This window comes from Thunnus albacares, chromosome 16, assembly GCF_914725855.1.
Source record: "Thunnus albacares chromosome 16, fThuAlb1.1, whole genome shotgun sequence".
Lineage (NCBI taxonomy): Eukaryota > Metazoa > Chordata > Actinopteri > Scombriformes > Scombridae > Thunnus > Thunnus albacares.
The window spans coordinates 8,445,482-8,465,883 of NC_058121.1; the positions used below are offsets into that span (position 1 = coordinate 8,445,482).

General features: G+C 39.5%; 1 protein-coding gene across 13 annotated transcripts in view; it reads left to right on the forward strand.

The window, feature by feature from the left end:
• Nucleotides 1-20,402, forward strand: part of ptprk (protein tyrosine phosphatase receptor type K) — a 117,176-nt gene that overhangs the window by 39,173 nt on the left and 57,601 nt on the right. For all 13 annotated transcript variants that reach the window (XM_044376469.1, XM_044376470.1, XM_044376471.1 and 10 more), the window contains 4 exons: nucleotides 8,256-8,378; nucleotides 15,229-15,389; nucleotides 16,526-16,577; nucleotides 16,680-16,738. In XM_044376469.1, coding sequence (XP_044232404.1) covers nucleotides 8,256-8,378; nucleotides 15,229-15,389; nucleotides 16,526-16,577; nucleotides 16,680-16,738 — 395 coding nt within the window. The remainder of the gene's footprint in view (nucleotides 1-8,255; nucleotides 8,379-15,228; nucleotides 15,390-16,525; nucleotides 16,578-16,679; nucleotides 16,739-20,402) is intronic.

Sequence of the window (20,402 nt, forward strand, 5' to 3'; positions counted from 1 at the left end):
GTCAGGCAGACAAGTAAGAAAGTGCTGTGGAAGAAAAAAAATAGTTATCTTGAATAGGCAGCCTCTCTGGTGTCATAAAAGTTACGCTGACATGATCTCGAGTCAGTGAACTTGCATATCTTTTTTATCTCACACTGCGTACTTCCATATCTGGCATACAGCACTTTATTTCTGTCCAGATAGGATGTCTGAATGTAGTCATATTTTCTTCTTTTCAAATCAGAGTAGACACACTCAAGCACACAAATAATAGATGTAGTTAAACTAACACTCTTTGTCTGTGATTTCCTACACAGAACATTTTCTTCAAGAATGCCATTCAAAAGAGCTGCTGTGTTTGTTCGCTAGATGTTTGTTATTCCCACATGTCTTTTTTTTTTTGCATTAATCTAACAGATAAGAGCCACAATTTTCTGATCTTTTCCCCTTGTAGGACCAATAATCTATTACATTTTAGCTTGAAATGTCAGTTAGTTATGTGTAATGCGAACACAGTAAATACTTCAGTATTTAATGCATGTTTATATGTAAGATACTATTGTTGTAGTATTTTTATTGTGTGCTTGACTGACTAGTGAAAGGTCTGAGCAGAACATAGTATTAGCTTATATGTTGATTTGTCACATAACGCTTATTGTATCACAGTGATGTCTGAAATAAAGAAGAGCCACATCCACAATCGCATTTTAGAATCCCACAACTCACAGTTCTGTGTGCTTCAAGTCTTTTCCTTACAGTAACTCATCATCTCAGAAAAAAAGTGAAGAGTCATTGTAGATACATGAAATTCAACCTATGAGCATCCGGTTTATAGAATAGAACAGCTAGACCTGTTTGAGTACTCAATACAATGTAGGCCCTTGGAGGAAAACACTGTCGGTCCTTGTAACCACTGACTTCAAATACTTGTGATTAAATAGCAAGCATGAGTCAAACACAGTTCCCCATAGCACTTTTGCAGTAATTGTAATATAACACAATATATAATTCACACACGCAACAATGTCAGAGCATGTACAAACAAACCTATAGACTGTGGTATCGAGCCAGCAGAGAAATGTGTTATTTGTTTATTTTTAATTGATCGTAAAACATCAAGGCCACGCTAAACTGCTATGACTCTGATGTTGCTTTCTTGAGCAATTTACTGAGGAAAACAAGTATTGACTTTGCATTCTGTTTTGATAATTACCCATCTCTTAGTTATAATGGAGAGAAAAGAGAGAAAAAACACACCTCAGACCCTCATTTGATTTAAATATATCCCAGGGACTTGTATCTGAGCAGACTTTAGCTGTTACATCTGATTTGATACTGCCTATTCTGCAGATCAGTTAGATCACATTGGAGAGAGGGAAACCTAATCAAACTAGCTATTGTTATTCATTCTTGCTGTGTTGCCAACTACTAATCTTGATCTAAGCTAATAACTGAGAAATGGACATGGCCCTCTCTTTTGCCGGGGACCCCCTGGGGGCTATCTGGTCCCGTGTCTTTGAACAGTTTCGGTCAAAGCACTTTTGTTTGACTGACCTCCTGTAGGTGGAGGTCATTGCAAATAACCACAAAATGATTTTGAGTGACGGTGGCAGATGTGTCTGATGCCATTCAACCATCTTTTAGAGAAGATTGCGACTATCCTGTGTCACTGTGTGTGTGTGTGTGTGTGAGTGTGTGTGTGTGTGTGATTTCCTCTCTCTGCCCTTGAGCCTTTATCAAGTCCTTCTAATTATTTTATTATGCAAATGAGTCACCATTATTTCATTAGCGAGGCAGCCAATCACAGACGCTGATTAGGAAGTGATTAGCATGCAGTCGGTCTCTCTCTCTCTCTGTGTCCTTGTGAATGGAGAGGAGGGGGACAATAATGACCCATCTGGACACACACTCATGCATATACTTTGAAGGCATTTGTTAAATCATTTAATGCATTATAATACATTAACACATGCAAACAGACAGGATTCAAATACACAAATACATACTGTATAATAACAAAGAAAAGAAGTGACTATGTGTAATGTGAAAGGGGTTGCTCGTAGTGACAAACCCACAGATGAATATGACTCTGTTGTTCCCCTCAGCTCTACAGTGCATTTTAATGTCTTTTGGATCATTTTTTGGTTTTCTGGCCTGCAATATAAGTGTTTTGGCTAACTCTCATTGCTCTCATAGCATTGTTTTCAGCAAAAGAGCTCTAAAACCCCACTGTATGCTACCTGTCCAGCACCAAACGGCAGACAGACAAAGTTAGCATCTACCTGGTGAACATGGTGGACCATTTAGCCACAAAAGATCCAGATATTTCCCTCAGAAATTTGTGGTGACCAGAAACAGAGCTAAAGGAGAGTGAATATTGGACAGTAACAGAACTTACAAAATGCAGAATTGAAGTTTTAAATATTTAAAAAACAGTCATAGATAGATAGATAGATGTTAATGTCATACAACACTTCAGCAAGACATGGTTTGTGACTGTGGTTTTTATTTTCAGCAGAGGTAAAAACAATAGTTTAAGGTCTGCTCTTCTCATTATTGGCAACACAGATGTGTGTTGATGTGGTTGTGTGTGTGTGTGTGTGTGTGTGTGTGTGTGTGTGTGTGTGTGTGTGTGTGTGTGTGTGTGCCTTAGTTTAAGTTGGCAGGACATTGAGGAAAGGGAGAAGTGTCAACTGAGAATGTGGGAGAGCTAGCATGAGGTTTGTGTGTGTGTGTGTGTGTGTGTGTGTGTGTGTGTGTGTGTGTGTGTGTGTGTGCGTGTGCGTGTATGACAGTTTCACACATATTTAGTTTTTCCAGACCCCTTTTTACCACACACACACACACACAAACACACATACACACACACACACAGTGTTTCTGTTTAGTATGTTAGCAGAAGAACGCAGGCAGAATGTCTATCAGAGCCAGTGTTTCTCCTAGGTTGACTGCTTCGGGGCAGTGGGGGTTTTGGGATAGGGGGGTTGAGCAAAACCTCAGAAGAGACTCAGCAGCGAGGCATTTCTCTCTGTTTAAGAGTGGCTGAGATTGACACTAAAATGAGAATAGCTGGTCTACCTTAAAGGTCAGTCTGAAGTGAGTCTGTTCAGGTTTGGCTATCCCTTTGTTGCTAACTTCAGGGCTAACCCTCTTCACTTTTCCAGCAGACTTTTCTTGGTCTTCAGAAGCAGCAACATTTATTAAATGATATGCTGTAGTCTGTACTGTACATTTACTGCCAGATTGACAACTTACTACTAACCTTTTCCTCTGCTCCGCTCTTATTCACCGTCACTTTTCTGCCACTCGCTCAACCACAACAGTACCTTTCACGTAGATGTCCCTTGAAGAATGAGGAAAAGGAGAATGACTTAAAACAATTCCACGGTAACTAGGATGTTAGTTGGATTTAGCGCTGTGACGTCGTTGGCACAGGTTACTGACGTAGGCTACTTTTTAATTTGCTAGAACGTCTCATAATGACGATTGCCGGTTCAGCCAGTTTGCATTAAATCAAACTGCTTTCAGCTGGTACACCGGCATTCAAAACAAGGACTTGTTTTTCAAAATACCTTTACTACCACGGCACTTTATCAGAACTGAGTTGAGCTCTGTGTGTGAAGTTAAAACTACGGTGGGTTTAAATCCAATTTTGTTGTACACTTTCTGAAGCAGAAATTCCACAAAAAAACTCTAAACACTAAATAAAGCTAGCAAAGCTAAATAGTTCAAAACAATGGCCTAACACTTATCTTTTAAGTGGAACTCCACCGATTTTACGCATCAAAGTCTGTACAGGTCTTGTGTAAAACCTTTTGTGGCTTGAGAAGGAAGCGCATGAAACATGATAAATTACCTCAATAAATTACCATCAATTATAAAGTGATGTGACTTAAGTAAGCCTCGGTCAGGCGGAAGATTACAAGATTGAAAATGAAAAAAATCTGGATTGTGAGGTGAAGACGTGAAGTTACCAGATCTCTGTAGCCCGCTCTTCATCTCTGCTTGAAATACTAGCATAACAGTGGCATTGTGGGGAATGTAGGTGCCAAGTTCTGACACACCAAGTCTGCGTAGTGATTAGCCAGGTGTGCAAAGGTGAGAAAGTAAGCTGGTTTTGAACTTCTCCCTCAGGCTCCTTTTTTCAGTCTTTACACATCTTTTACTGTAATATTTCCTGTGTACAAATGAGTGCAACACTATGAATGCATTCCAGGAGAGACTGCCTGAAAATATGCACCGTTATCCCCGTATTTAAATGACATCATGCCTCATCCACTTCTATGACAGCTTGCTTTTCACTCTGCCTTTGAGTGTGGCTGTTTGGAAAAGCTGTCAACACTGTGTGGACGGACAACACGTTGTATCTAGCTTTTCTTATATAACCTCCTGACCCTAGGAGGTCCATTTCTATAGTAACGAAGTAACAAAACCTGCTTTCCTGTCATACTTTTCACCATATCCTCAAAACACATGTGAGGTTGGTACTGTCCAAAAACATCTACTGTATTTTTGGCTCTGGACACGTTAATGTGTTTGACATTAAGCATAGAGTGCTCATTTGTCTCATTTGTTCTGTTGTTTTATGAAGTGACGGGTCCACTGTTTTGCAGATACAGTACATTCCCATACCATTATCACACCCACACACACACACATACGCATCCGAGATACACACTTTGCTGTTTTAACCCATGCAGAGAGCTACCTGACAGCAAGATGTAAACTGACACACACGCTGTGGGGGACAGGAAGTCATGGAGTTTTACACACACACACACACACACACACACACACACACACACATCAATAGAGTTAGATTCTGTACATTCAAGTTGAGAACATAATAGAACAGTTCAAAGTAGAAAAATGCGTGTTGTCGTGCTGTAATGCGTGCCCTCTACATGTCCCGGCATTTTTCTCATTATGACTGGAGGTAACTTGCTGTGACAAAGACTTAATTGAATTGAATGGTACTGAACTGAATTGCACAAAGAGAGGCTGGTTTAAAGAATGACGCCGAGAGGAATGTGATCCAATGCATCTCTGGGGCTGTGAGTCACAGCCAGCCATACAGCCAGCAGCCGAAGACAGTCGCTTAGTTTGATGTTAACTTGTTTCTCCTCCGGCAGCGGCTGTCACCTCTTGGTATCCCTCTGTAGCGGGAGCTCAGATCAGCGGGGTATCTGAGGGCCTGTCGTTCTGCTCTCCATCAAAGCCGCTGCAGCTCGCTCTAGGACACCGGTAGCAAAGCTTTAGTGCTAACTCAATGCTAGGAGATTTATGTTGCTGGCAGTGCTGGTTGCTCATAGTGCTTCATGGTGGCTTGCTCTTGTATACCTAGATCACACTTTCTTTGTGGCTGTGGACAGTCCCGCCGTGTGTAAATAAGAGAAAACCACAAAAACCATAATAGGTCCCCTTTAAGTTAAAGTATATCACCTAGTGGTTGTCAACACAAGTATCAGAGAGAGACAGACCTGTGCCCTGTAATGTTATCTCATTGAGCACATCCAATTTATCCCATGCACAAACAAACTAGACAAATATGGTTGTCAGTGAAAGTGCATTACATAGTGGTTGTCCATACAGGCATCAGAGAGATATAGAGGCAGACAGACAGAGAGAGAGAGAGAGAGAGAGAGAGAGAGAGAGAGAGAGAGAGAGAGAGAGCGACAGAGCCCAGGCCAGGCAGAGGGAGGAGAAAGGTTAGCATTATGGGAGGGGAAAGAAGACAGAGACATGAGACATTTTGAGGTAGACAAAGAAATATGTGTTGATTTAAAACCGCTGGAGAGAGTAGAACTAAATTCATTATGCTGTTGCTTTTCCATCTAGTAGAAAAAATAATGACACAAAATTTATCAAAGCTAAGTGATGTGCATGTTTGTATCAACACCATCAGTTTAAGTGTTTAAACGTTAAAATGCTGTGATTGTACTGATAATTTCTCACCTTTTATTGCATTCAAGAAAGTACTATATAGTCATTATATACTATGTAGAATTGCAAGAAATGCAATTTTCTGGGGGAGGACCCCCAGACCTCCTGCCAAGTTTATGTCCTCACCACTTTCCAAATCGAACCCTCACCCTTGGTCTGCGGGGTGAATGCTGTGTCTCCCTCCCACTCCTCTCTGGCACAGCTAGCCTCTCCCAGCCAGCTCTCATCTGCAGGCTGGGTCTCTCCTCCTCTCTGTTTCTCCTCTCTGACACAGCTACTCCCATCTCCAGACTCAGCTGTTTCTGTCCGAGGAATGCGTTATGTTAGGCTTTTATACAAGCTAATAACTGGATGCTAAAGTTAAAGCTAGGTGGGATTGTACTTTTTATTTTCCACTTCAGTATTTTTTTTTCCAAATACCTGGCCATAAAGTCCCTTAGCACCTCTGCTATCATTTTCCTGTTTTCGTTTCTCTCTTCTTTTCTGAGCACCTGACTTTTGACGACCACTATGTCAAGAAAAATTAAGAAGATTAAAAAAAAAAGCTTTTATGTGACTCACAAGTATTTTATAAAGTTTTCACAAATATGTATTTTTGACAGCCCTTTTGGGCCCTCCCTTGACCCAGGGCCAGGGAGAACTGACTGGATAAAGTATATATGTCTGTTGGCATTCATGCTTGCTGCTCTTTTGTGACTTCCACTCTACAAGGTGCTGCAAGAAAATGCCATAATACCAACAAAGTTTCACAATTTACAACAAAGAAAGTGGGTCACCAGTCTTCAACATGTCAGTGTTGTCTCCAGTTTCCATTGTGTGCAGTTTTACGTTTCAACCTTGTGGTTGAAACATTGGCTAAATAAAGTAATTTTGGCATCAGGACTTTAAGTGTAACACATCTTTTTCTTTGCAAATTTAATGGGGCCAACATTTTCAGTTGTCAAATAAGTTGAACCAGGGGTTAAACTTGAGTGGGGAAATAAATCAATATAATAACTAGAGCTGAAATGATTAGTCAGTCAATAAAAAAACTGTCAGGTTTGAACTGTTACAAGTTATCTGATGGCATTGTCTTGGGCTTGGGGATGTTCAATTCATTATCGTCTTGAGTTTGTTATTTTAATATTAATGTGGTCTCATTTCTAGGTCTTTAAGTAGGCATTCTGAGCTTATTTGAGTGCTCTAGCTCAATAAAATGAATGCAGAATCATTCTTCTTGTTTGGTTGTTATTATTGAGATTATATTTTTCCTAAAGCACTGATAGGGATCCCCATATTATATTGTTTTATCGACATTAAGGTATTTCTTTTAAAATAGCGTAGAATTTGAGTTTGTCAACATTACTCAGTGCTAATTTCCATCTTATTTTATATGTGAAAGATTTCTGTACTTATTTTTCACACAGTGTATTGTGTCATGATATCTACTGTTATCTTTAAAACATAAAATATTATCTGTGATAGAGGATTTTATCCGTTTCCCACCACTACTTTGACCAATGTCAAGAAGGGTGCAGAGGACTCATGTGGGTGACAATTAACTACCAGAGACTTGAATCAGATGGCATTGTGGCTTTTCTTAGCCACATCTCTCCTAGCCATTTTATTAACACAAGCCGTGCATCACTGCTAGGTCAATGAATCAGATAGCTAGCAGTAGCCAGCATGCTATTCCTATCAGCAATATTGCCAGTACAAGCCACATATCATCGCAAGTTGATTGGTTTAGCTAGCCGCCAGGGACAAGTGGCGTCTCTCTGTATTAGAGCGACTTCCTGTTTAGGCGGGGCCGAAGGCGGCCAGCTCACACATGGTTGTCCCGAGGCTGTGGTGATGGGCTCAGATGATCAGCTGAAGGCCCTGATGGTTGAGTCAGAGGTGATCCTGACTGGCCTTGAGTGATGACTGTCGGAGCTTCGACTCCTGGTGGTTTAATAATGAGCTGAGACACACACACACACACACACACACACACACACACACACAGAAAAACAACATACAGAAAGGAATCAAAAGTTTTACTGGATACGACTGGAGACGAATTCACTTTGCATTAGAAATGGTTCTAGTTATTCAGTCAATCCAGCATGCAACGTTTTCACCCCTTTTTAGACATGATCCTCTTTACATACATGTCATGGCAGTGATACATGTTGGTCTCATATGTGAATAAGCATCAAGGTCACTTTTACACTTCCTTCATGTTATTAATTGTCACCGTTCCTAAATGTCCTGTCATGTCTGAATTAACCCATAAAGAATATTTACATATAGCTAGAAATGTGTGATTTTTTTTTAGGTGAACTAAATGTTATTGTGTTCCCTTGTTGCAGGAAGTTGCACGTTTGATGAGGGCTTCTCTCAGTGTGATTATCAACAAGATCCTTATGATGACTTTGACTGGACGCACATCAACACCCAGGAAGTGCCCTACGTATCCCCAGACCTGCCCCAAGGTGAGGCCTTACTTCCTGTGTCCTGTCTTTGTCATCTATCCACCAATATTTCCCTCACCTTGCAGTGGGGGAAAGTAGCTCAGTACATTTACTCACCTTTGGAAGTACTTAAAGTTGAGTATTTCCACTTTATGCTACTTTGTAGATCTTTCCTAGATTAAGAAATTAAAAACTACATATGATAAGTATATAAATTACAATGTATTGTTTAGGATTAAATCAGTGGCTCCCAAACTTTTGACTTGTGGCCTCTTAAAGAAGCGGTGTCTAGTTGGGGCCTCTTGTCACGTCTCAGATGTCTATGAGTTCCAGCAGTTCCGCCAAAGAGACATTTCTCAGATGGTTTCATTTAAATAGGAGTTTGATGCCCAAAGAGATAACAGTATCCAATATATCACAATAAATCAGAATGCAAAGAGAGAGAAAAGTTAAAAAAAAAAAAAAAAAAGAAGACCAATTCCTTCTTTCGTCTCTCATTAATCATCTCTCTACCCTCCAGATTCATCTTATGGCCTTTTGTAGGGGATCTGACCCATATGTTGGGAACCACTAGACTAAACTATTAACAATCTAATTATGTCATCTAATCATATATTACATATCAGTCACAAAATCACTGTTTTTGTGCAGGAGTACTTTTATTTTATATACTTTATTTTACATTTTTCTGATAATACTTCTGTACTTTTACTTAGATATAAGTTTGAATGCAGGACATCTACTTGTAATGGAATGTTTTTACGCTGTTGTATTGTTACTTTTACTTAAGTAAAGGATCTGAGTGCTCCATGACCCGATCTGATCCACACCTCTGACCCCCTCTTCTCTCCTCTCCTCTCCTCTCCTTTCCTTTCCTTTTCTCTCCTCTCCTCCACACTCTTCTCCTCTCTCCTCTCTTCTTCTCTCTTCTCTTCTCTTCTCTTTTCTTCTCCTCTCCTCTGCTCTCTCCTCATCTCCTCTCCTCTCCTCACTTCCCCTCTCCCCTGCTCTCCTCTTTAATCAGTTGTTTTTTTTTTTCTCCTCCATGATGATGATGAAGGGGAAATTAAATCTTTCTGCCTCAGGGCTGAGGGTCTAATTAACAGAATATGAGGTCATTAATCAACGGCAGGGAACAGGGAAGGTTGCCCACTTTATAATGTTAAAAGCAAAATGTTACAACAATAACCAACTATATGATGTTGAAATAGTAACAGATTTTACAAAACTAGAACAACAGAGTAAGAACGTTGACAAGTGTGTGAGCGCTGAAGCAAACCACAGTGAAGAAAACCATGTTACAGTAAATGTATATAATCTCCTCTCCTTTCCCTCGTGATGTCTCCTCTCCTCTCCTCTGCTATCCTCTCTCCTTTCCCCTCCTCTGTTGTGGAAGATGACTTCGTTACCATGACAATGTAATGCTGTTATTTATCTCTCATGCTTATCAACATGACAACCCAGCCTAGCTGACATTTAGAGAAAGGTTCAGTTCAACACCAGCTCTTCACAGTTTTCGCACAAGCACACTTTTCCTCTCAAAATGTGTGTGTACTTCTGTCTGGTGTATGTGGTTTTGCATATATTTAAGTACTGAGGGTGCCTTGCCCAATGGTACAGAGCCAAAATCTAGGGTTTTGCTGCTATTAATACCAGCAGAAGTGGTGTCACTATGCAGAGAGGGCAGAGTTGGCAGTTTGAAGAGGTTAAATACCTTGCCCAAGAGCGCAGAGGTAATTCCTTGAATTAGCATAGCATTAAAGTCTGTAGAAGCTGGTGGATTGAGCAGGGGCACAGGGATAGCAAAGCAGGTTAATGGTTTGGAGATGTTGGCTGCTAAAGGGGGGTTCAGAGCCTTGCCTAAAGGTACAGGAGCGTGAACTGACATTTGATGTGTTAATAATGCCAGCAGGGTGTGTAACAGCAGTGCTGTGAATGGAAAACAAGGTTGCTAGAGGTTATTACAGATATAACACTTGGCTAGGTTTTGTATTTGGAAGGAGTAGAAGGATGGGCAAGAGGTTGAGTTGGTGGCTTAAATTCCTTGCCTAGGGACACATTGGTAAGGTCTATTATTAGAATTGTTGTTTTCTCAGGCAATCCTAGCCACCAGTAATTTAGAAGTACTCTGGTCTGGCTAGCTGCATTCTCCCTGAGGGCTCGGCATAAGAGCAATGGCACTAAATCTTTTTGACTTTTGACCACTGAAAGCAAAGGGATACCCACTCCTTTTGTTTAGGGCCAGTTGAAAGACCCCTGGGAGTGAGTTTAGTTTGCTGATTAATAGTTCAGAGGGTTATGTGTTATCAAAGGTATTGGCTCAGATGAAGGGGAGTCATCTAGGGACTTTACGCAGAATCGTTATAGAGTCATTGGGAAGTTCAGCTAACAATTATACTTTTGTTCCTTATAACCCGCATTGATTTGTCCCAGTTGCTAATCGCCATTTGTGCTTAAGGCAGTATTGAGTGTGCAGGGATGGTTTGGCAGTTTTTGTAATAGAGATAAAACTCTTCTATGTAATCTCTCTGGGGGTCGATGTTGGCACTAGCTGCCATGGCAGGGTCTAGATGCAATGCTGGCAACGTGCGTCGTGCCAGTTGAACATTCATGGGCTGGGGCTCTGTGGCTTAGTGGACTAAAGCAGATACTCTTGACTCAAATGTTGTCAGCCAGTGCCACTCTAAACCTATTTGGCACGCTATTCTCCTCATGTCTCTCTCTTTCCTCTTGTTTTCCACTAATAAGGGAAGAGGAAATAGGCTTTTAAACTGCAGTAGAGCTGGTGCCTTGTCCACAGGATGTTTTAATAATGATTGAATAAATATTAATACAGCAACACAAACTATGGCTTAAAAATTACCATAGAGTTTAATCAACACCTCTCTGACACAGTTTCAGTAAATCCCAATTATTTAATTTTTCCACATTCACCGGCGTAGTGTAAATTTGTACATGCTGACAAACGTGTGGCCTAATACAAGTGTGAAATAATGTAGTATAAAGAGAACTGCATGTGCATACATTTTGAATTATAGCTAACCCTTAAGACTAAACTTCACAATAGTAGTATTATTGACTGGTTGTTGCATTGGATTGCATTATTCTTTAAAAGTGTTCATATTGTTGTGTGCTAAAAATAATAGACTAATTTGTTCATTTAAAAACAACAAACTTTGGCCATGGTTCTTTTACAGAAAAGTTCAAACTTAAATTAGATCAGTAAAATGTATGTCGTAAATACTTCTCGTCTTTTAAAAAATAGATAAATACGATTCTTATGTGACCACTATCTAGTAAAGCAATGCTGGTAAAGTAAATGGTCTTGGTGGTACTAGTTGGGAGTTTTCTTTCTATATTTTGGAAGAGCTGCATGTTTTGGTTGTGTTTCACTGTGGGGCATTAAATTCAAGAGTTTGTTAGCTATTTTGTATCCATTGGTGTTTAATACAAAATTCTGAAATCGCCCCATCAGCCGTTAACAGGAGGCTGTTATTGTTTTGCTACAGAATACAGTCCTCTGTCTACAACAGTGCTGTTGTTGTTATGTGACATATCTAGGTCTTAAGACTATTTTTAGTTTCATCGTTACATCGTGTCGTCATTCTATTAGCGGCCATTTTAAACTATGGCAGTTCAAAGACATCAGCCATTTTAGAAACTGGCAGACTTCAGGTGTCAGATGTTCTTGTCATCACAAGGTCTGCTTTCTTAGAATGAGTGTTGTATCAGTTTCTTGTACTGTCAGACTTTTATTACTTCATGTTCTGATGCTATTTTTGTCAGATTCTGTGTTGTTATTGTTGTGTTGCATACCTCTCTAGGTTGATATTGAAGCATTTGAATGATTTCTAGAATATTATTTAATATTTGTGTTTTTTCAGTAATTGTGCAGCAGGTAACACTATTACATGTTGCATATTGATGCCCCATAAATATTAACCAAATATAATTCACCTATTTTTACCTACACCTAATCCAGTTGTTGTTATAATTTTGCAGCAGGCAGCGATATGATTAGCTGAAGTGCTAAAGGTTATATTTTGCCACGTTGTGTGTGTTGTGACATATCTGGGTCTCTGACTGATAGATGTATTTTTATCTGGCACACCATCTTGGCAGCCATCTTAAAGGCACTTTCCTCATGTCACCATCTTAGCATCAATGCCAAAAAAGAAGGAATAGGAGTGACATCTATTGCATGTTCATTTTGGATGGATTTAGATTATAGTGCTAGAGAAAGAGAGAGAGAGAAAGAGAGAAAGAATGGTGCTGGCCTGGTCTGTTTCCGGCCTGTGTGGCTGTTGTCCAGTTTGAACGTAGTCATTTTGGGTCTCGATGCTGACATTCAGAACCAGAAGGGAGGATTATTGTAATACGTCAGTGGAAAGGGTAGAAGTATCTGTTTTTGTGTAAGTAAGAGCAGGGGTAGGCTGGTGATGAAAGAAAGAGAGCAGAAGAAAGATGAAGACAGAAGAAGGGCCAATCCAATAATTACCGCACAATGTATGTATGTGTGCGTGCGTGCGTGTGTGCGTGCGTGCATGTGTGTGTGTGTGTGTGTGTGTGTGTGTGTGTGTGTGTGTGTGTGTGTGTGTGTGTGTGCGCACCACTTGAAAGCCTGTTATGTTTGGATCCATCCTGCAGAGAAAAGTGTTTTCTCACAGTAGATTAGCTAAACAATAACTGATAATCACCATTGTCATACAGCCCTTTGTATAGTCCTTATTATGTATTGTATAATATGCAAATAGAATTAACCAGTTAGGATAGAGTGCTGTGTTTAACTGTGTTGTGTTGTAGTGCTTTTCAATCTATTCTGTTCTATTCTATTTAGGGCTGCAATTAACAATGCAATTATTTCCATTATAGATTAATTATTATTATTATTTCAATGACTTGAATAATTGTTTACACTATAAATTGTCAGAAAATGCAGAAAAATATACACAAAAAAACATAGAAAAGCAGCAAATCCTCACATTTGAGGCTGGGATCAGCATGTTTCTCATTTTAGCTTGACAAATGCAAAACAATTAGTTGACTAGTTTTATTTTGTTTTATTCTACTAATAGAATTAATTATTTGTAGAATAGATGAGCTACTTTCCCTCAATATTTGATACACTAATGTGAAATGCTGAGATTAGACAGTGGACAGGAAAGGATCACATTTCATCATATTTCACGGCAGCAACATCTGGTTGAGGTCTGAGCTGATTACTAGAACATCTGGATGGGCCGAGTGGCTGTCCTGTCAGCACACGCAGATTATGTATTATTTCGAGCTCCATTTCCCGTTCAACTACTGTAGGTACCAGGCGTTTAACTAAATATGAAGTAGGCATTACAGAGTATGTGTATTCTTCACATCACGTTAACATAACAAGTCAAACTAATTTATATTTGAAATGAGCCGAGGAAGGAGGAACATGATGCAAACAAAATGAGTAAACCAGAAAAACATAGCCCAAAGGATAGATATGATAAATGCAACTAATCATGTGACACTGCAGGCTCGTTACAGGTGATGATGTATTGCAAACTGTGTGGAAAATTTGACTTATGTGGCAAAGGAACCTGTGTAGACTACAGCAATAAACAGCAGTAATTTTGATTTAGTTTATAGTATAATGGAAAAGAAGAGAGGAAATTGGAGGAATTTTAGGAGACCATAAAATAATAAAGAAAGATGTAGAGGAGAAGCTGGGGAAATTAAAAAAAATAAAACTGTATCTCCTTTTCTCTTCACTTTCCCATTTCCTGTGTTTATTTGTCGTTGGCTAGCTTATAAACAACCCCATAATCACAAAGGAGAAACAAATGACTTAACAGTGGGAACACGAGGTGTTTTATGTGTCTGGGTGGGGGGAGGGGGGGAGTTATTCTTGTATGGTAAGACCAAAAGGAATAAGAGGAGAGAGAAACAGAAGGGAGCGCAACATGCAGACATAAAGGGAGAGAATTATGCTCTTTCTGCTTGTTTTTTTTTTTCATGACAAGAAACCCACTGATTGAAAGTGTCTTAGTCAAAATGGAAAGGCCAAACAAAAGCGAGGACGTACAGTAGAAAGCAGGGGAACAGGGGCTCTAGGTTTTTGGGGCCTGCACTAAATTAGATGACAGAAATCAGGTTGTTATAGGTTCAATTTGCAGAACCAACAATAGGTTTGTGTTTATGTGATGGCTGGACTCAAACTCACAATGTTTCATCATGTAGTAAACGTAAACAATAGATGCACAAAAGAGAGGATATATAGAGAAAGTTTAAAGTTAAGATAAACTGTTAATTTAAATTTAATGACCTGACAAGAGGTCTTAAACAATATTCAAACGAAGCTAAGGATAAATAAATGCAAGATGGAAGAACTATAAAGAAAAATAGAAACTTAAAGGAAATGAAAACAATCTCATGTACGCTTTAGAGTAGTTCCACATCTCTTTTACACTTTCATTTAGTCACTACACTTTCCTAACTCTCAGAACTGCTGTCTTTCTTAGGTGTCCATGTCTTCAATGAGGATTATTTCTATGATACACAGTAGCAAATAGAGTTAGTTTGCTCATGTAGGTTCATGTAACACAGGCTGTGGGCATACAGCCTTCGCTTTGGCAAGTCTAGTCATAACACTCACTGTGTAGATGCACTAACTACATCCTCAAAGGGAACTATTGCTAGTCTCATCAAGCAGAGAATTCATATCAGCATGTGGTGTACAAGCACATACAGCTGCCAACAAAAAGGAGCTGATGCATGAGTCTTGATTCAGGTCAGATTCACAAACATTGTGAATCACTTTTTTTGCTTTTTATAGGTAATATTTCTTTTAAAACAATGGTAACACTCTCCTTGTCTCTGTTTCTGTGTCCAGGTTCCTACATGTATGTGGACGTCTCTCAGTATGATGTTGGGGAGAAGGCCAGGTTTCAGTTGCCAGTGATGAAGGAGAACGATACTCATTGTATTGACTTCAACTATCTTCTAACCAGCCCTGATGGCTCCAGCCCCGGCACCCTCAATGTCCTGGTGAAGGTACTGACAATGACTACATTGGAATAGAAGAAGATAGAAATAGAGTGATCGGTTTTTCTTGGTGATCTGGTTGTTCTGGTTCCATTGAAATGATTTTGACTTCCTGTTTGTCAGGTAGACATTTATACTTTTACACTGATAAATCATTTTCTTGTAAATATTGAGACATTAGCATTAATACTGAAAACAAAGAAGACCATCTGCAGACCTTTACTGGCCATTACAAAGTAAAGGTTTGGTTTCATTTCATGGACTGACAACCCAACAAACAAAGCTGCTTTACTACAAAACACAGTATTTCTAGTGCTGAGTTTAAGTTTTCTATTTGTCATGTTGGCAGATGGTGAACAGCCTCTTCTGTGAAAAAATTGTAAAGTAAACAGGATTTATGGGAAATGTGGTCTTTGGTTTGTGAAACACTACCACAAGTAATACAACGAACACAAGATGGAGGCTGCCCTAACCAAAGTTGCGTCATATAGCAGTCAATATTAATTTCAATAAAACACTGAACTTCAATTCAAAAAATCTATTATGCACTTTTAACACAATGAGAGAGCGTCTTTGTGTTAGGATGATAATGTAAGATTATTTTATTGGACATATATCAAATTGTGCAGCAAAAGACTGCATTTCATGATGCAATAATCTACACTTCATCCTTTCAATTTGAGCAGTTCCCATAACTCTTCTCATCCCCCTCTTCTCTTCTAAAGGTTTCTTACAATTTGTGGAAGTTGTTAGAAAACACATTTGCCAGTAAATGTTAACAGAAGATTGACCTTTTTTACCATTCCCTGCTCCTCTGGGCAGTAGAAAAGCATTATGAGTAAAAAGACTGCCCTTCAATGTAATAACCCAAACCCATATTTCTGCAATTCTCCTCTGCTTTTTGAGCAAGAGAGTAGCTGACCCTGACCTCAGAGCTCTGTGTTATCAGGGACATGCAAGAAAACATTACCTACAGGGTCTTAAAATGTATTCAATTATTATTATTTTTCTTAATTGAATACATCTCAGTATAATGGAACAGATGCCTCTATGAGTTAGTCTTGAATTGCAGTGGATTATGTTTTTAGGTTAATTTTTGTGTGAAATATTTTGTGACTGATATATGTGTTTTGTGTCATCTCTAGGTTAACAAGGGACCTTTGGCCAACCCTATATGGAACATAACATCCTACACTGGTAAAGACTGAATCAGAGCACCGCTCAAATTCTCATTTGATAACTTCTTCTGACACTGATGTGATTTTATTCACCTTTGTTGACTCTAATGTTGTTTTCCAGGTAAAGACTGGCTGAGAGCCGAACTCGCCGTTTCCACCTTTTGGCCCAATGAATATCAGGTAACTCCCTAAATTACAACCAACGGCTGATTTTACGCATGATTCCTTTAACATGTACATATTTCTTTCTTTTTTTCCAGTTCTGTACATGTGAATACACAAACATCACACACACCCACAAATACAAACACATGCACATGCTGTGAGGCAGGCAGCTGATTTATTTGTGTTGACTGAGGCTCAGGAGGTGACGATTAGGCTAGAAAGACGCTGAGAAAGGCGAGGTCGGTGCATGTGTGTGTATGTGCACATGTGTTTGCAAGCGTGAGGGTGCGTTACCATGCTGGACACTGACATTGTTGTCACTGCTGTTGTGTCTGGTATTTGTTTTAAATGAACACCTCTCTGACACAGCCTGAACACTTTAAGATTCATAGAGGTAGAGTTTATTGACTATTGAGGTAGATTGCATTATACTGAACATGTCCTTTCTTAATTAATGATTGTAGATATCACAGTCAGTCAACATAGTCTGTGCATGTGTATATTTGTTGGGGGTGTTGACAGATGTGTGCATGTGGCGGGTTAGCTTGTCTCTGAATGTCCTCGCAGGCATACACACACACTGATCATGTTAACACACACAGCCTGGGGACCCTCAGATATTACTGTAAGGCAAAGTGTGAAAGCATCCTCCAAATGGCCCATCTGGAGCCCAGTCCCCCTCAGTGACTACATGGAGTAGATTGTCAGCATGAAACTCGTGTGTCAACATGTTTTAATTGAACATAATCATCCTGGTTTGCTGAGGCTTATGTAGGTTTTTCAGGCTATGAAACAGGTTATTGGATTTGACGTTATGAAACTATTTTTTTCATGTTCTAACATGTTTCTGTGTTGGAGCTTTCTCTTGAGCCGTAATGAGACTGGTTTCACCAGGGGAAGACTATACACACGGAGATACATGTAGGCACACACACAAGAACAGATGTGCACACAAATGCACACAGACCCATGCAGCACTATTTACGTAGATCTTATAATTATAGTTTTCATCTGTATTTCTTCTTTATTTAAGAAAGAAAGCCTTCTTTCTCTTGATGAGTGAGTTCCTGACTGGATATACAATCCTAAACTATTTCAGATTTTAGTTTTGATTTTAAGGATTTGCACTAGCAAGTTGTATTTGCTTTCCATCACTATGAAACATTCTAATGTTGTTTTTGCCTGTTTACCATATACAAAATTATCACTGAGGGTCATTGAGGTTATAACCCAAGCAGGGACACAAATAATAACTGAGTTGAATAACAGTGTTTTTAGAGCCATCACAGCAGGTGTCTGACATTTCTCAACCTATTTTTTCATCATTTTAATGGGGTGTTGTGCTATACCTGTTTGACACAGTTTTCAGTTTTTTGTGATGATTCAAACTATAAAATGAAGTGGAAAAAAACACCTGCTCCTTGCAGATTTGTGCATTTTTGATTCACTACCCATACATGCATACATCAGAGTGATATATGTGATTAGTTGACAAGAGGATGTACGCTATCACCCAACCCTTCTCTGGAGTTATGATATGTCAGTCTTCAGCCTTCAGCGTTTCAGAGTTGCTTTGCCCATGTGAGAACCTGTAAACACAAGCTATCAGTAATCCTGCCTCACACTGATGAAACCAGTCAGTGAGTGTTTGACACCTGCGGGACCGACATACTATCTCCTCAAAGCTGACCACCAGCAGATATATGAATGACAGAATGCAGGTCGCTTATGAGTAAATTCATTAAATGAACGGCAAAAATGAGCACTAATGGTGTCCACGCTGCTGTGAACCCAGGCTTTGTTGAAACCCACTTGAAATATATGGTCAGCAACACAGCTGTGCGCTTGAATTGACTGCTGAGAGACGTGACTTATTCACAACATTTGTCTTAAGATTTTACTGGAGACTGGAAAGCAAAAAAGCAAAAACAGAAAGCATTTAAATCTTTATGTTTTGAACCACTAAAGTCCCAGAACAATAAAAATGAATAAAAAAGCAAGCGACGGGCCTTGCGTAGCCGCACTAGGGCTGTCATTTTCTCAAAAAAAAGTTTGAACAATATTAACAATGAATATTTATTTTACCTGACTTGCTCTCAGCTGTGCACAGAGCACAAACTGACTTGCAGTTTGTTTTTAAAGAGCTTTGACTTGGACTTTCCCTCGAGGACTTGAGACTTGATTTGACAGCACATAAGACTTGACTTGGACTTGTCTCAGCTGACTTGAAACTTAACTTAAAAAGAGCTCTGGTTATTTTTAGTGAAGTTAATAGTTTTGACAAAAAGTGTTTTTTTTTCAAAAATAGGAAATGTATAGATTTGCATCATGTCAATAGGTCACATTATGGCCACCAAAACAAACATGGTTATAGTAACAAGCAATAAGACTAGGGAGGCAGGCAGACAGGCAGGCCAGTCGTCAGACAGACAGAGATGAAGGTATTAAAAGTCAGCTGATGTCTTTCTGCTGTGCTCCGCAGTGAGCTATGAGTGAAAGATGATAGGAGAGAGAGACAAGATAGATTGGTAGGGGAGGGAGACAGAGAGTGGGAGAGTGTGACAAGCAGGGCATGATAAGCTATGGGTAAACAGTTCATGGCAGATTTCCTTTTACAGGTGATGAATGACAACAACTGCTCACCCCCTTGCTCTCTTTCTCCCTCTGTCTCACTGTGTGATAGCTACCTCCTTTCCTCTGTTCATTACAGTGCTCCTCTCTGAGTAAACACTGTTAGAAAACAGAGATGGCAAGCGAGAAACAGAGAGAGAGAAGTTTGGGGAAGAGCAATGGTTAGAAAGAGGGTTGATGAAAGAAGAAATATATAGTGGAGAGAGTAGGAGGGCTAATGGGTGGACAAGGGGGAGGGGTGAAGAAGATATAGATGAGGATGAGGAGAATTGTCTTTATTAACATCCCAAGTTGATGAACTGAGATGGATGTAAATGGAAGCATCTGTTGAATGCAGTATTAACAACCTACTTGAAATATGCCATTTAGGGCAACCCTATCGCCAGATAAGACCATTGATGTTGGAAAACTCTGCAAAACTGTTTATTTTTACGTACAACCTCAATGTTTTCAAAATTCTTGCCTTTTACAAAATTATGGTTCTGGCGAATAAGCTAGGTGAAGGTATGGTTAGGATTAGACAAATGAAACATGTTAGGGTTAAGGAAAGATCTGGGTTACAGTTATTAAGTAGGCAAACATTAATTGCAGGGCCGTGAAGAGACGTGAACTTTAGTCTCGATTTCCACACCTTACTGTTAGCTTTGCTACATATAGGACTTTCTGAATTGGCACTGGCATCATGCATAAGGCATGATGCGCAGATGAATCCAATATAGGCGTCAAGTGACACTAGTTATGTGCTGTTATTTTTGTAATTTTCAAACTTTGAATGACCTCAGCAGTCATAACTTGTGTCTAAGATGTCACTATATCATTTATAGAGGGCTCACTGGTTCTACAATATGGCTGCATAAATCTAGATGTAGAAAAATTAGTCAAGAGAAGAATGAAATGAAAGCAGATACAGGGGAAGAGTGGGATGGAAGGGGGATGAAAAACAAGTAGGTGAGCTCTAAACCTCCGTTCTCTACCTTACCGCAGTGGTTTTCATTACTTATTATCATTTCTCTGGCAGCCATTTTATGTGTACCAAAGGAGATTACTA